Below are 17,710 nucleotides of genomic sequence, written 5' to 3'. Positions count from 1 at the left end.
ATGATCCTCGCAGTAGAGAGCGCTATTTATGCAATAGCGAAAATCAGACCTGAAAAAGATCAGGCCAGTACGGGATTCGAACCATTGACCTCTGCGATACTAGTGTAGCGCTCTACCAATTGAGCTAACAAGCCAACTGGGAGCAGGCCGTTAAGTTGATTCGTAATAAACCCGTGATAATAAATCAGATACAATTAATATATGAAAGTTCATATATTTTAAACAGCAGTTATAGATACGTATGATGCACGATCCTCGCAGTAGAGAGCGCTATTTATGCAATAGCGAAAATCAGACCTGAAAAAAATCAGGCCTGTACAGGATTCAAACCACTGACCTCTGCGATACTAGTGCAGCGCTCTACCAATTGAGCTAACAAGCCAACTGGGAGCAGGCCGTTAAGTTAATTCGTAATAAACCCGTGATAATAAATCAGATACAATGAATATATGAAAGTTCATAATAAATCAGATACAATGAATATATGAAAGTTCATATATTTTGAACTGCGATTATAGATACGTATGATGCAATACGTACCTCAATTGGTAGAGCGCTGCACTAGTATCGCAGGGCTTGTTAGCTCAATTGGTAGAGCGCTGTACTAGTATCGCAGAGGTCAGTGGTTCGAATCCCATACAGGCCTGATTTTTTTCAGATCTGATTTTCGCTATTGCATAAATAGCGCTCTCTACTGTGAGGATCGTGCATCATACATATCTATAACCGCAGTTCAAAATATATGAACTTTCATATATTCATTCTACTCAATTTTGTTACAAACGATATCTATGCCTTTTCTGAAGATTACAGAATAAAATTGAACCCTACTAAATTAAATGCAAGGAAATGCTAATTAATTTTATGAGTAACCATAATTTTATTGTGAATCCTATTGTAATTGGTAGTAACACGGTCGAGAGAGTCACGACATATAAGTTACTGGGCGTTTATGTAAGCAGTGACCTGAATTGGAACCATCATGTAGAAGTTATAGTGCAAAAGTGCAAAGTGCATATGATTTAAGGGGTATAAGGAAATTACAGATACCAGCAGTGAAGATCACAACTTTTGGACTTTAATCTTTCAGGTATCTTGCTGCCTCTGCATGGAATAGCTTATCAGATGAATTAAGAATGTCTGACACTCTAGCCGCTTTTAAACGTGCCATTAGAGTTGTGTATCGAGTGGGGATTAGTATGTAATTGTTAGCATTTTATATGAGTCTTTCGATTTTAAACTTATCTTCATTTGTTTTGTAGTTATATGTTCGGAGATACTAGCACATCTAGTGCTATTCATAAATCTGAATGGAAATAAAGTCTATGTATGTATGTATGTAGGGAAACAGAAGGCTTTACTCTTTAAGTGTCCTTAAGCAATGTGGTGCATCTCTAACTTCACTGGCTAAGGTTTATACAACCATTGTTCGTCCTGTTCTAGAATATGCTGCCCCTGTTTGGCAGAATATACCAGATTTTCTATCTTATAAGATTGAGAGCATTCAGAAAAGGGCTATACGCATTATTTTTCCTTTGATGAATTACACTGAGGCATTAAAAGTCCTTAATTTAACAACTCTAAGTGACAGACGCACCCATCTATGCCAGGTTTATATTGATAGACTCCGGAATGAGACTCACCCCTTGAATTTTATGCTCCCCAAACAGGAAGAGGTTGTGCATAATTATAATCTAAGATCTGGCATTAGCCACTCCATGTATCCTACTTGTAGGACCAAGCGTACGTAGGAGTTCGTCACACATAAGTATACCTAGTGGCTTGTATAATTATGCCTTTTAGTATTATTGGATTTATTGTATTATATTTTAGTATTATATGTTTTGTAAATAGCTCTGTAATTCAGCCGTTTTGTATATTGCTGCAATGAGTCTTAATAAACAGTCTTTAGTCTTTTTATGTGGAAGAAGAGTTGTGCCACTATAAATAGAGAGCATATTACAGTAAAGAGTAAATTAATGTAATTTGAAATATTAGCTGGCCTGTATATAAGGTTGAACTGAAGCTTACAACCCATAAGATTTTGGGTGTAAGAAATGTAAATTGTCGATTAATAATTTGAATGCTTGACATGACCCTTTGTTGACTGAAAACACACATAGAAAATGTTAATCAGTGTATTTTCTAGATAAAATATCATGTTTGCTGGGAAAATGGAACTGACTCAAGCTCTTTGATATTCTTTAGATTGAGGCATATTTATGCTTTTTCTACAGATTTCTGTTTTGCAAATTACAGATTTTCATTTCGTTTCGTGTCATTTTGTTTTGCAAATTACATTAAGCCAAATGTAACTCAGTACATCTGTTTGTTGTTAGAATGCACCTCAACCATGAAATGATATCTTGGCATTTATTGCAATGTTTTATATATTTTCCGACATTTTAACTGTCAGTAAAATTGTCAAGGGTCAATTTTTTAAACTTTTTTTTCGTGTCAAACGGAGTATTATTATTTGAGTGATAGTTTCCAAGAAAATTTTTGTTAAATTATTGAAATGTATGCAAGTTATTTACAAATTGATTTTTGAACTGAATTCTTTAGCCCACTGAAGTGTGAATAGGCAATTATAGCTTGTCAACATAAATGACACGAAAGGGTTTCTTGCGGCAAAACATCTTGGTCTTGAATTTTGATTGCATAAACATCTCCTGATTTCAGTTGCACGGGGAGATCTTGGCTATCTGTTTGTATTCAAAACTAGAATGTGAATGAAGAAAGATAAAAAGGAGAATAGTTTGTTGGTGAAAGTGTAAAAGAAGTGTGGCTTTCAGTACAAGAAGTAGAGAAATTTGAGGCAGAATGGCAAAAGAAAGAAACTAGCAGAAAGGAATAAAGGCTTGTGGTTTAGGCAATCTTTTCTGCTTGCACTTGACTTGCAACTATTAGTTTTCATTGCTGCAGCATGCTTAAGCTGCTTTTAAGTTGCTGAAAGTCTCCTGAGACTCCGCAGGATGCATCTGTGTTTCTGTTAGCATGCATCATTTCAAGGTTCTCAGAGTGTTGACATAACTTGTGATGTGGTCACCTGAAGGCATGTTTTTTGGGAAAACTTTGGAAGCAAAAATAAACCTTCATTGTTATGAAAATGTGCCTTCTTGGAATGAATTACCGGTTAAAGGGTATGTAAACTTTACGGATTGTCTTGAAATTAGGTCTGAAGACACGGTGTTGGAGAATTCCATTTTCAGAATGAATGTCCCATTATGGCCTCCCCCATAATGCATTTCAGTAAAATTTTGATCAACAAACATGACAATTATATCGCAAAGCAACCAACAAGAATATTGAAAAATCCCCTCATGGTTTGAAAACCAATCCCTCACTACTGAAATTAAGTAGATGTTTTGTTTGTGTGTAGATTTGATATGCAGTTAATTCACTCAAAGAAGCATTATCCATTGCAAATTGTTGTTCTTATTGATATATATATATAGTTTATGGTGGTTAGAATTTTTTTTTTGTTAAGGACACCTGCAAAGGCCTACTGTATCCTTAACTCATTAATGGTACACATTGTAAAAATTTACTTCTGCTCATTTGCACCAAATTGCACTTGAAATTATGTTGTTACTAATACATATTGTATCCATGGGATTCTTTTGCTGAGAGCTGAATGTTTGCAATTTGTAACCGTTCATATACGGTGTTCTCTGATTTCAAACCAAACAAAATAATCCTCTCATTATGCTAATCAACAACTAACTTTTGGCCTTAGTTGGTGATAACATTTCTTTCTGTGCTTTTACAATTTACTTTCAGCCTGTAGAATGTTATCTGCACAGTATCTACATGTATATTTACAAATGGTAGAAAAAGACCTTAATTAAAAAGCATTAATTTATTTTGTCAGTACTTAATTAGTTATAATGTATTACTCTCACACTGCATCACTAGGGTGGAAACTTACAAGACGAACTAAGAGAACAAATCTTTGTGACTGTTGGAAGGTTAGCTTGCAAGATAACAAGTGTTGACAAGGTGCATTTATTTATCAGGTGTTTTTTCTACGCACTACTTAAGGACTTGTGTTTATTTATACTCAATTTTCCACTCTTCGTGAACCTTATCACGACATTGTACGTTACCTCACTTAAAGAAAAAATTGTACACCTCAATGGTAGTATTGTATGGAACCATTTTTCAAGTGACTTTGCATTAATCATTTGAGAAACATGGTTAAGGATACGTACTTTTACAAGAACATTTTGTTGCATAGTTTGCTATGATGAGATGCAATTTAAATAACATGTAGTGAACTTCAATATTGTTCTATTCTTTTGTATTTTTGCAGACCCAGCTAGTTTGTCATGTGCCTTCTGAAGATAGCCATTCCCCACAAGCAACTGATGGACTGTATCCTGTTAAGGTACATGTATGTTTAGTAAGCCAGCTTTGACAATGTCAGTTATGTTCCAGATATGTTCCAGTTATGTTCCAGGTAAACTGAGTCAAGTACTCTATTTACCTGTGTATAGTACATGCCCATGTATAATGCATACCCTTGTTTTTAACCAAATTTATCAGAAAAAAAAGTTTTCACCAGAAAAAAAAGAAAAGTTAAATCTTCTTGCAATCATTTATTAAGACAGCAAGAACAAGAAATTTGCTATATTGTTGACACTAATATCTCCTGCTACCTATAGTTATTTATGACATTATCGAAACCAAACATTAGTACTTCAAGCGAGGCCTAGCTAATTTGACAATTCCATGGCCCATTATTATGTGTGAGCAACAATATGTCTGAAAAGTATTGAAGATTTTGTGTCAAATCGTTGTATTTTTAGAATTTTCAACCTATGCAATTTTCTGGCCACAATGAATTCCACTATGTTCTTTTGTACACATAAGAAATTCATAGGTTTTTCACTTATAACAGAAAATCAAGAACTGCTTTGAATAAAGCTGTTGTTTTGAAATATTTCTCACTCACTTTCATCTTGCTTCTCATTGAAAAATTCCATGTAACACGAGATCTCTTAACACAAGGCCATATTTGCATATTCAGTTTGAAATCTGATCAGTGTGCCTGTTTGCACACTTGCAAAAATATTTAGCAATTTTTGTCTTTCATCTTTATTTTTAGAATAAAAACTTAATGATTTTTTTCACTGCAAATAAGTTATTTAATTAAAGCTTTTTTTACTTTCTTTGTTGTGTTTTTAAGTTATGCAAATCAAGACATGCCTGACAAACAATGGAACTCGAGTATAATATGCACTGCAATTTTGATGGTTATTTCTATAGAAATAAAGTGCATATTATACACGGGCAAATACAGTACATGAAGTCAGCATTTAGTGCTAAACCTCCTACCTGCTTTAAACAAGAATGATTTTCTTTCTTGGTCTGACAAACCTTTTTAGGCTTTCAAATTATCTGTACTAGTTCCCCTCAAAAACATTTCTTTGCTTGTGTGATGGGACCTTGTAAGGACAGTAGACTGAAGTGCTTCAAATGATGGATTGGTTGGGATGTCTACATTGTATGTAACAGAAGGCCTTGATGTCATGTTCCACATCCAGTCAGCTAATTGCTGTCGGCAACTTTCTTGTCAGCTGGCATTTTTTACTAATCTCAACCCATGACAAAGAAGTGCTAAAGTCTGGAATATGATTTCATCTTTTCTATCTATCCTCTTCAACTAAGACCCTGTAGATGTAAAAGTCTATTACTGATCTAATGCGCTGTTGAACTACTATGATAATATGACAAAGAAGTGCTAAAGTGTGGAATATGATTTCACCTTTTCTTTCTATTCTCTTTAACTAAGATCCTATAGATGTACAAGTCTATTACTGATGTGGTGCACTGTTGAACCACCATGATAATGTTAAAGTGCTTTTCTTTCTTTTTTGGCTCAGGTTGTTGTTGGCTATCTAGATTTTCCTTTGGGTAATCTTGAGTACTTTAAAGAGGAGGAGAGCAAGGTTATTCCAATTGAAGTTTGGATTGGAGTGGGTGGTGGAGTTCTTCTTATTTTCATCATTGTTGTCATTATTGTTTGCTGCAATCGCCGTTCTCGTCGTAAAAAGACAAAAACTATTAAAAACCTCGAGGTGCAGATGAATAATTTAGAGTCCAAAGTTGCTAGAGAGTGCAGGGAAGGTGAGTGTAAAGTTTGAGTGATATTAAGGGGTGTACTGATATAGAAGATAAAACCTTGCCTGATGGTGGTGTGTTTTCTGCTTAGTCATGTTTTCTGGCTGTAACACAATCATGAATAATACAGTTACAGCCTGTGCAATGCACCTTCCCTCGTGGGATTGTGCACTAGGATATAGAAAGAAAAAAATGTTCTCATCATGTTCTGTACAGTAGTAAATACAGTACTGCTCTCCTATCTTATGATCAGAATTGTTTTTTAATTCTGATTACTTTGTCTCATTTTAGCTTTTGCTGAACTTCAGACAGATGTGACAGATTTGACAAGTGACCTGTCTAGTTCAGGAATGCCATTTTTAGATTTCCGCATGTATGCATTGCATGTGTTGTTCCCTGGTTTAGGTGATCACCCTGTGCTTCACAAGAACAAGGTAAACAAGAGACCAGTCTTGTTCAGGAGTGCCATCTCTAGATTTCCACTTGTATGCATTGCATATGTTGTTCCTTGGTTTAGGTGATCACCCTGTGTTTCACAAGAACAATGTAAACAGTTGAAGAAATGGTGTCTATATTAAGGATATATGGAAAACTTGGAATGCTATCTCTAATACAAATGTGAGCCTTGATATGAAAAGGTATTCTTAGGGTGAGAGTATGCTACATCTAAGTTCTGTGGGTGATGAGAAGGATAATATAGGGTAAGAAAGGACAATTTTTCTGGAGGTCTAAGACTCAAGATTAGTGCATGTTAATATCCCCTGATTGATGTTTGACTTCACGGCTTGAATTGTTATTACTGTTCCTTTTGATGTTGTTAGGAGAAATGAAATTCTGTCTCAGTCACTCGTGGGAGTTAAAAGGTTAGGACCATGAATGTGTACGTTAGTGGATGATTTGATATTCATGTGAACTTTTCTTATTATGTTCTGAAGGGCATTCTCACAGAAAACTGGGAGAAAGGACTTCGACAATTCTCCCAACTAATCTTCAATAAAAAATTTCTTTTGGTATTCATACGGACCTTGGAGTCACAAAATACCTTTCAGATGAAAGACAGGTTGGTTTTGCTCTCTTATTCAAGAAGGAAACTTTTAGAATTTTCAGTTCCTCTTCGACAAGGTTGAGTAAGGGGGACAGATTTTGGGTGAAGGAACAGGTAAATGGAATTACAAAGTTTGGACTACTGTTGTATCAGACAGACAGACATCTATATTTATACAGGATAGCCCCTTCAGTGCAGTAAACACTGGTATCAATGGGGGTCCCAGGGGAGGACATCCATCACACAGTAATCTCGTGCATGGGAAGTTAATGTCTCCTGCCCCTAACCCTGCAGGAGACTGGACCTCCATTTATTCGTCCCTATCCGAGAAGACTAGAATATCTAACCATTTCTTGATGTTATAGAAAGGTAGCATATTCTCAATTATTTTAAGACCCTGAGTGTTGGTCTGGCCGGGGCTCGAACCCTTGACCTCCCGCACAACAGTCCAGCGCTCTATCCATTGAGCTAACCAGGAGGTGTTTTAATCATGAACAACAATATTTCTTAATGCACAAGTATGACTAGTTCCCATAATTAATGAAATTACAATTGTTTACCCCTCACAGGTGCAATGTTGCATCTTTGTTGATGGTGGCTCTGCAAGCTAAGATGGAATATGCTACTGAGTATGTAATCCATATTTATTTGTTGTTCACAATGGAGTGGGGGGTTTCAATTTGTATTTTTACCACAATTGGCAGAAATGTCAACATCTGATAGGCCAATTTGCCATTTTCAATAAATGTACAGATAAAGCTGCTGACATTAACATGGCATGCAAGGTGTCACAAACTGAAAGAATCCTTTTATTTGATGTCAATATTGTGGTAAAAAACAAACTGTCAGTTGTTTAGCATGGTCTGTACTCTTATCAGCAATGATATTCATTATGACAATGGTCAAAATTTGTTGCTGACTTGCTTGACTTTGCCTTGTGAGTCCACAATGTTTTGACCACTATGATGACAAATAATCTTGTTGATAAGAGCACAGACCATGCAAAACCACTGTCTATTTGGTAATCCTATGATATATGTTCCTGAGCAACAAGCACAATAAGTGCAGGAAAAAATTAATAATGTTGAGTGTTGAATGTTGGATTCTGTGATCATATGAAATGGATGATCTTTATAAAATTTCCTAGGGGGACGACTAAGAGTCTCAAACCCAAATTTTGAAAAGCCCTACAAGTGCGAAGTAAAACTGAAGAGTTCATTATGAAAAACCACTTTTGCCATTTGCATGTCTATTTCTTTGAACAACATGTCTGTCTTTGTTGCCAGCATACTAAAGGAGTTACTCTGCGAGTTGATACGCAAGTCAGTTGCAAAGAGTCATCCAAAGCTGCTACTAAGGAGGTAAGTTAGTCATAACTGATGATTTGCCATTGAAATGAATATGTTTGGGTAGATTATATTAAATGTTACCCCTGTGCTAGGATCTGAGATATTAATTTGTCACTAGTAATAAAGTGCCTCACAGTACACTGTGAGATTTGGTTCCAGGTTGTGCACAAAAATATCTGTACAAGGTCTTAGATTTTTTATTTTTTAGAGAATTTTACTATAATTGTTTCCAGCTGCTTTAGTTTCATGGTATTAAGTTTTTTTCTTAAGAATTGGATCCAGAGGCAGCAAGGGGACTGCACATTATAAATATGATTTTAGAATTAAAGAAGATTGGTGAGGATCAAGTGGAGGATAAGAAAGATATCAAACGAAAATAAACAACCAAGAGTTGTCAAAATCTTGTTCATAGGATGTCATAGAAAGAAAAAGTTTTTGCCTACATGTGTGTAGAGGATACTATAACTGTAATTTCTGGCCGTTTACCCGCATGGCCGATTACCTGCACTGGCCGATTATTGCATATGGTGAAAAAAAAAAGTCAACAGATTACCCGCACTGGTGGATAACCCGCACCTTAAAAACAAAGAAAATTTGTACAAAAAGGCTCTAGAATTCACAACGTTTCACACTTGACAGAATGTGAATTCGTGGCCACATTTTGTGCGAGCGATTGTTGAACACCATGTTGAATTGTTGATTTCTCAAAAAAACCGATATCTCTGGTTCTACTGGGCTTCACAAGTCCCTTAAAATGGGAATATTCTCTTCAGCTCAAGCTTAAGTGTTAACTGGAAATTTGTTACTGATGCACTGGATACCCTTGGATTATTTTTGTCATCATCAAGGTTTTGTTTACACGCGCGCCGATAAAAGTTTGTTCTTCACGCAACTAATTGTGCCTGAAATAAACTCGAGTTGGCATCATGTGTTCGTGCCACTCTGTGGCACTCTTAATACAGTAAAATTCATTTGAGAGGTGGAAATGCAGGTAGGGGAGAATTTTTTTCAATTCAACTACCAGTAGATTTCAAAATTGTCACATAACCCACACCTCCCTATTACCCACAGTGCTGTGTGTTTAAGGCAAAATCAACAGATTACCCGTGGGTAAACGGGCGGAAATTACGGTACATGGCCAAGCCAGAGATATGAAATTTCTCCTAGAGTGTTGAAAAATATTTCACAAGTGAGTGTAGCAAATGAGATAAACATTTTTCAACACTTGAAGAGAATAGTAATAATAGTTTATTGAAAAACCAACATCGCAGTCATTACACTGAATTACACTGCTAATACAATGAAAAATCAATTGAAAATTACAAATTTCTTATTGAAGCCATGATGAAGGATTTTTTAAATGGATTGGTATGATAGTGGGGATCAATAAAGAGTCTGATATTTCTGAATGGGTATCTTGTGTTAATGTTGAAAGCTGGGAGTAGGTTGTATAACTTGTGGTTTGGGTCGTTTACTATGTTTACAAACAGTTTCACACATAAAAGTTGAGAATGGCTAGCAAGAGATGTTAAGTTGGAAACTTGCAATCTTCTGGTGTATGATAGACCAGGACCATAAATGATAGATAGGGCCCACTTCAGAATTCTATTTTGTTGCTAAGATTTGATGGTAAAGCGTAGTGAAATACGGGTGAACCATATTGGATGACACTACTTATACATGAAGACTACAACCTCACCATATCCACAACAGAAATTTTTTGCACATTTGAGTTGTCTCAGAAAATACATACATTTTGATGCTCTTTTAATAATATAATTCATATGGCAGTTCCGCTCAAGGTCATTATGGATGATTATGCCAAGGACTTTAGCTTGCCTGACGAGTTTCAGGTCTTTACCATTAATCATTAGGGGGGTGCATTGCAATTTGGACCTGGAGGAAGATATGTGCATTTCTTTACACTTATCTTCATTGAAGGTGAACTTTATATTCATGGATTGGGTGCGAATCGAGTCAATGGCTGGTTGCATTTTACTCGCAATTCCTTTCTGGACAGTTTCAGCTACTGTGAGATTGTCAACATATTTCCAAAGGCTAAATCCATCAACATCTAGGTCATTAATCATAAGGATGTAAAGCCATGGTTCCAGTTTGGTCCCCTGAGGGACACCTGCTGGAACTAAGGATCAATTGGAAAAAATACCATTGCCCAACTTAACTCTGTTGACAGTTGGTCAGAAAATCAATGACCCAGGCCACACACAACCCAGTACAGTAATTCAAGAGATTGGAGCTTCAGAACCAACTGGTGGTGATTGATGAGATCAAAAACGACACTCTCACCAAGTTACCATTGCCATCTGTAGACTTGGAGAAGGGATGGATCGTGCTAATCAGGGTGTATGTGGTGGAGGAACTTTGTACCGTGAGAGATCAATCTGTTTCATGATAGCTGGTTTTATAAAACTTTTGATGGCAAACTTTTCTGCCACTTTGGACAAGATGGGCATCAACAAAATTGGTTGTAAATGTTTCCTAGTGTCCTGGACTGGTTTCTGTTTTGGTAGGGGCATGATATCTGCCTTTTTTCAAAATGAAGGGAGGTGACACTTGCGGTATAAACTTAAGTATGTTGTTAATTTCAGTACCCAGCCAGGAAGACCATCTGGCCCAGAAGCTTTGGATGGTTTGAGGTTAACAAGGAGTTAAAAGACTTTGTCCACTGTGATCATGTCAGCAATCGGAGTTGGCTAAGTTCATGAGATGTTTGTAGCAGAGTGATCTTTGTTCTCTTGATTTAATAGTAAATGCAGATCATTTAAAGGGGAAACAGGATTCATTCCACATAGAGCTTTAACCAACTTCCACCACTGTTTGGGATTATTTCCTTTCAGATGGTTGACTTTGGATTGATAGAAGGTATTTCTGCATCTTTTATGTTTGCAGTTTACCTGAAGAGCTTTGAACTTGATCATGTTGCCATTGGCAAGGGCCTTCTGCCATTTTTGAACAAGCAATTTAAGCTGAGGCTTAACCCAGGCAGGTTTGTCGGAGTAATACTTCATTGTCTTGAAGGGTAACATTATGTCCATTCCAGTGTGAATGACTGTTTCAAAAGTATAAAGGCTGATAGTTTCGAAAGAAACTGTTTGAGGCTGCATCGGTGGGGGTAACGAAATAATTTGGATATATCAAGGAAGTTGAAATGGTAAATTGGCCACCGTAACGATTACAAAAGCTGACTTTTCGAGTGTTAGCCCTTCGTCGGAGTGAATAGAGGAATTGTGGGTTGTGTGTGCTTTTAAAGGCAGAAAATGGAGCTACGTTATTGGTGGGAACATGGAAACAAGAAAAACAAGAATAAATTAGTGGAATGAAAAGCGTTCGTTGATCCCTGTGGGATTTAGACTGCCGGTTTGAAAGATGAGCTTTTGTTCAAGATTTTTACAGCTTTTCGTGTTACCTAAGTGTAAGGAAAGACGGCAGATTGCCATATGTTGCTTAGAATGATTAGGTAAATTAAAATGCCTAGCGACTGGTTTCGATGTGTCCTTGTCATTCCTTTCCACGTCTCGAAGGTGTTGAAGAAAAGAAAGAAGGTGTTGAAGAAAAAAAACTGAAGTAATGCTATTCGGAACAGCAAAAAGATTACGTGGTTTTGATGGCAAAGAACAAAACCTCTCAGTAAATGGATCTCGCATCAACACGACTACAAATTACAAGTACCTAGGTGTCTATCTGGACCCTACATTGAATCTTGACAAGCACTTTTACAAAACATACAAGAAATCTGCAGGAAGACTGAATTTATTACGACGAATCCGTTCTAACACTGACACCTTAAGCGCTGAATGAATCTACAGAGCAATGATAATGCCCATATTCACTTATTGCGGTCAAATTTCGCTTGGCTGGTCAGAGACATGAAGGTGCCAAATAAGAAACCTGGAACAACGTAGTCACAGGATTATTCTGCAAAACTCAAAATGTCTAAACTGTGAACTCCGTCTACCCACAATTGAAAATTTTTTAAAGAAAAAGGCTTGTTTATTTGTTTTTGATTGCCTAAAAGGCAATGTTTGTAGTCCTTTCAAAGAATATTTTAAATTGTTAACCCACGATTTTAATACAAGGAACAGAGGGACCACCGTTGCTCTGCCGAAAGTGAGACTTGACTTTGCTCGGAAAAGTTTTTATTTTTTAGGAGCTTCAGCTTTTAATTTTTTACCTTTAAAAATCGAGCAAATTAGCGGTAGGGTACCATTTAGGGAGTCTTTAGATCAATTTTTTGCATAGGGCATTTAATTAGGTGCGTAGTCATTCTTATCTTATTCTAGTTTTTATCCTTATATTATGTTATTTAGACAGGACCCCATTGATAACAGTGCTCCTGCACTGAAGGGCTATCCTGTATAAATATTCATTATTATTATTATTATTATTATTATTATTATTATTATGTTCTCGGAATCGGTCACCTAGTCTTCTGCCTGTTTCGCCGATGTATATCTTTTTGTAATAAGTGCAAGTTATGCAATAGATTACATTGGCAGAGGTGCACGTGAAGTGATTGGTGATCTTAATGGATCGTTTAGGTCCCGATATTTTATCAGTGTTGTGAATGAAAGGACACGTTTTGCATCGTGCACGAGTGCATTTAAAAGTGCCTGGTTGGTCATTAGTCTGAAAAGAACTTCTGACTAAAAAATTGCCTATTTTTTTGTTGCGTTTGAATGAAATGAGCGGTGGCTGCGAAAAGATAGTGCTTGTCTCTGGATCGTTTTGAAGTAATTTAAAGTTTTTTAAGAAGATGGATTTAACTGAGTGGTTGTGAGGGTGAAATGTGAGAGTGAATGGAATGAGGTCGGAATCTTCCTTATGGGACGTTTTTAGTGCTGAATGTCGATCAATAAGTTGGGCGCGGTGGTAACCCGCTTGAACGACAGAAACAGGGTAACCACGTTTATCGAAAAACTGGTACATTGACTCTGATTTGTGGTGGAAATCAGAGTCATCACTACATAAACGACAAAGTCTTAGAAACTGAGAAAAAGGAATGGAATTCTTAACGTGAGATGGATGCGAAGACGAATATAACAAGTAATTATGCGAGACTGTAGGTTTGTAATACACACTAGTGCATAAACCGTTACCTTCAATTGAAACTTTGATGTCTAAAAAGGATAAAGAATTGTCAGAAATTTCCCAGGTATATTTCAGAGCTGGGTGAAAAGAATTGACTGCAGTTATGAATTGAGTGAGCTCCTCTCTGGTAGGGGAAGTAGCGCTGATACAGTCGTTTGAAGTTTGTTTTGGCCAGGGAAATTAAAGTCTCGAAAAATTTGAAGAGCGTGTTGGCTGTCTTTAATATATGATGGTAAAGTTTTGACGATGGGAGCCATAATTTTGTCTAGATAGCTGGAGATAAGTTCGGTAGGGCAACTGCATGCTGAGACAATGGGCCGACCCGGGTTGTTAGGTTTGTGAATTTTAGGTAAAAAGTAAATATGAGAAGTTCTAGGAGTGGTTATGATGAGATTTTTTGCTGTGGCCGCTAATTCTTGTTTAGTTATGAGTTGGTTGATCATATTCTTCACGGAGTTTTGATTGCTGGCAGTGAGGTCTTTGTCGACCTTTTGATAAAAAGAGGTGTCAGAAAGTTGCTGCAAAGCTTCTTTTTGGTAGAGGTCGGTGCGCCAAACAACGACTGAGCCGCCCTTATCGGCCGCTTTGATAACTATGTCTTTGCGTTTTCTAAGACTTTTTAGAGCCGACCACTCTTCAGAAGAGAGATTAGAAAATTTGGTAATACGTTTGAAATTGAGTTTGTTGATATGGTGGAGGCATTTTTTGATAAAAAAGTCTCATGATGCAAATTGGCCCTCTGGGGGAGTCCATTTAGACTTTCGAGTCTGAAGTGTTTCGAATGTGTCTTTGTTTGAGGTGTTAGAATCATCCTCTTTGTTCTGAAAAAAGGCTTTTAATTGAACACAGCGAAAGAATTTTTCTATGTCTTGTTTAATTGAGAATTCGTCCGTTGTTTTAGAAATGGGAAGGAAATTTAAGTCCTTAGTAAGGACGGATGTTTCAAAAGTAGCCAGCTTATCATCACAGTTTGAGTGTAGATCAAGGATTAACCAGTCAATTTTGTTTTAAAAGGTGCTGAAAGTGGCATGGCAACTAGGTCTTATGTCTCTGACCATGATGTTGTGCTTTGCCACAGATGTTTGCTTTATCCTTAGATCTTGCCAAGATAGATACATGGTTGAAAAGTCCAAATGGTGGTAGCTTTCCAGTAGATGAATGTTCACTTAAGTTGGTTAATACAAGGTCAAGGGTGTTCACACCACAAGTTGGAAAATTGACTTATTTCTTTAACCTAAATTACTTGTAGAATCTACCAACGTCTAGTTTATTAAAATCACCAACAAAGATTAAGCCACAGTTTAGAAAAGTTGATTCTGTGGAGGAAAGCTGACTGGTTAAGTACTCCAACATAGCAGCAGCATTGGCAGAGGGTGGATGGTAGACAATTCCAATAAAAGTGATGAGAGACCTCTTGGTAGACGAAAAGGACGATTTTTAATCCAGAGGACTTCAAAGGGGAGAACGTGATATTGATGTAAGACTTTGTATGGAATAGAATCCTTTATTTACGTACAGATGCTGCCATGAAGACCAATAGTGTGATACATACATGCAATGTTATAACCAGGAATGTCAATGGATTTGTTAGGAATTAAGTCACTCAGCCATTTCTCTGTAAAACAAGCCAGGTTGACAGAGGAATTAAGCACAGTATGACAAATTTCATCAATCTTTGGAGCAAGTGACATCGTGTTAGAGAGCAGAAGAGCTGGGACATGAGCTGAAAGGCAACTCTATTGATTTGAGTTGGTGCTGGAAGCTGGATTCGCAGTTGATGTTGTTGTGGAAAAGGTGTTGTTGTGAATATTGAATAAGTCTATTTGCAAATTGGTTGTTTCACTGCTGATGTTTTGAAGATTTGTAGATTCCATTTCAAGGTTGACAGCAGTAGAGTGTTGTTTTAGTGCACTGGCACAGCAACTGCATCATATGTTGTTCTTGTTGGCTGAAGTTGGGTAAGCGTCTTCCACAATGAAGAGTTCAGTGACTGTGGCTTTAACATTGCAAAAATTGTGTTCAGGGCAGGTCAAGAGTACGCGTAGGCCATTGCAAGACTAGCGGGAGAGAACTGATGTAAACACTTGGGTGTAAAAGCAGCAAAAACCAAGAAAAAAAATGTAAAATTGATAAAAATTGATTGAAATTTGGAAGTAAATAAGGTTTGCTGCCTATTGGGGACTCCCTCGGGACTCTCCAAGCTATGTACTATTCCAGTTATAATATGAACACTTATTTAAACAAAACCACTGTGTCCACTGTTGCACCAGGCAGTCATGCTACATGCCATCTCTCCGATTTCCATGGAACTTTGCCAGTTTAAAGAGGCTACTCCAGAACTCAAACAGACAAACTGGTTTCTGTTTTGGTTGTTTCAGAGGGAGGTTTCTTTCTTCTGGTATTTATTACTTTGGAAATTTACTAAAGTCAGCAACTATGGCTGTGGTACGTTTATTCTGTGGTTTATTACAGTGGAAATTTGCTAAAATCAGCAAATATGGACTTGGCATGGCACAAAACATTCATCGGTGTTTGATTTGATTGGTTATTATCATTATTGCACAGTTTACAATTAGGACATTGCAACAGTAGGAGAGGAGAGGAGATTTTGAAGTCATAGGCCACATCCTTGTTAGCATACAAGTTCCCTTGTTCAACAACTTCGGTTTTTGCAGGCAGTAGATGACAAAACTCTGCCCTCTTGCTTGAAAGGAAATATCACTAGCTCTACCAAATTTATTGACTACACTATTTTTCTAGAAAAATGAGACTGGAAAATGTTGTTTCCACCTTTCTTGAGAAGCACGCAAAATTGTTCACTTTTTTTTTTTCACGATAACACTTCTAGAAGTCCTTCTTTCTGGATGCAGATATCATCTGCATCTGCCATTATTTTTAATGAATGTCATGGCCTTTCCTGAGTGCTCATGCAAGCCACCTATGTATTGTGGGTGTCAAGTTTAGGCGTGAGGGTCTTGCTTCAAAGATTTCTGCATGCTGCTAATGGGCAAGCAACATGGGTTCCTCTTTTTTTAATTTTCTCTCCTGCATTACCATTTTTTTTTATTCCTCAGTGCATTCCCTCAGATTTGGAAGTAGGATCTATGGAAAGCCAATATTGACCAAAACTAAAATCCTCTCTACTACTATTTGTTTCACAGAACCCCTGTCATTTATTACTTTATTTTTCAACAGATTGAGTTTTTATTTGCTATTTATTTCTATTAGAACATGTAACTAGGCCTGACAAGGCTTATGTTTAGTGACTCCCACTCCATACCATCAACTGTGTTTGCAACAACAAAAATGCAAGCAAGACTTTGAGAAAAACAAAGTTAATTACTCCTGAGTGAGTAGTTCACTGTGTCATATATCCCCTTCCCCTACCCTGACAGAATAGGAATAATTAAATTGTCAGTAAGGAATAATTTCAACAAATTGTGACTTGTCATGAACAAGTATTACAATATTTTAACCTTTCACTGAGTAGCTCTAAAATCCCTCAAATTGATTCTGCTTCTTTTACATATTTTTCATCTAAATTTTACATCCAATTTAATAGAATTGTCACCTTTTTTAACATTCTACTATCTTTTGGTGAAAAATCTTTCAGTTTTAGAGGGTAATTCTTTAGGTACAGGTGTTTGCATCATCAACCTTTTTTTCTGGGGGATTTCAATTTGCATTCATGTCACAATCATGTGTATAGTCATACATGACTGTAGAACTTTTGTAACCTTGTAATCAATGAACTTTGATTATGGAAAGACATTCAAAATAATTCATCCTGATGAAATGTCTAACAGTTGATATCCCTTCCAGAACTGAGTCTGTTGCAGAAAAGATGCTAACCAACTGGCTGGCCTTCTGTATGTATGATTTCCTCAAGGTAGGTAACCCAGATCCCTGCTGATCAATGAAATTTTACTTTTTAATAAATTTTAGTTTTGATAGATAAGTGATTATTTGGTTTAATTCATTATAGGGGGTAAGTTTCTAAAGAAGTAATTTGGTTTTATCAACTAAGTTGATAGTATAAATTGGCCACCATAAAGTGTTTAAAAGCTGATGTTTCGACCAT

General features: G+C 36.7%; 1 protein-coding gene across 1 annotated transcript in view; it reads left to right on the top strand.

Moving 5' to 3' along the window:
* Positions 1–17,710, top strand: part of LOC111326064 (plexin A3) — a 58,058-nt gene that overhangs the window by 27,064 nt on the left and 13,284 nt on the right. The window contains exons 20-27 of the mRNA XM_022929995.2: positions 3,919–4,002; positions 4,316–4,390; positions 5,889–6,132; positions 6,418–6,560; positions 7,062–7,186; positions 7,741–7,800; positions 8,458–8,532; positions 17,452–17,518. Of these exons, the coding sequence (XP_022785730.1) occupies positions 3,919–4,002; positions 4,316–4,390; positions 5,889–6,132; positions 6,418–6,560; positions 7,062–7,186; positions 7,741–7,800; positions 8,458–8,532; positions 17,452–17,518 (873 nt within the window). The remainder of the gene's footprint in view (positions 1–3,918; positions 4,003–4,315; positions 4,391–5,888; positions 6,133–6,417; positions 6,561–7,061; positions 7,187–7,740; positions 7,801–8,457; positions 8,533–17,451; positions 17,519–17,710) is intronic.

Source organism: Stylophora pistillata, chromosome 9, assembly GCF_964205215.1.
Source record: "Stylophora pistillata chromosome 9, jaStyPist1.2, whole genome shotgun sequence".
NCBI classification, from domain to species: domain Eukaryota; kingdom Metazoa; phylum Cnidaria; class Anthozoa; order Scleractinia; family Pocilloporidae; genus Stylophora; species Stylophora pistillata.
Note: the sequence above shows the minus strand (reverse complement) of the source record. Positions and strands in the feature narration are given on the sequence as shown.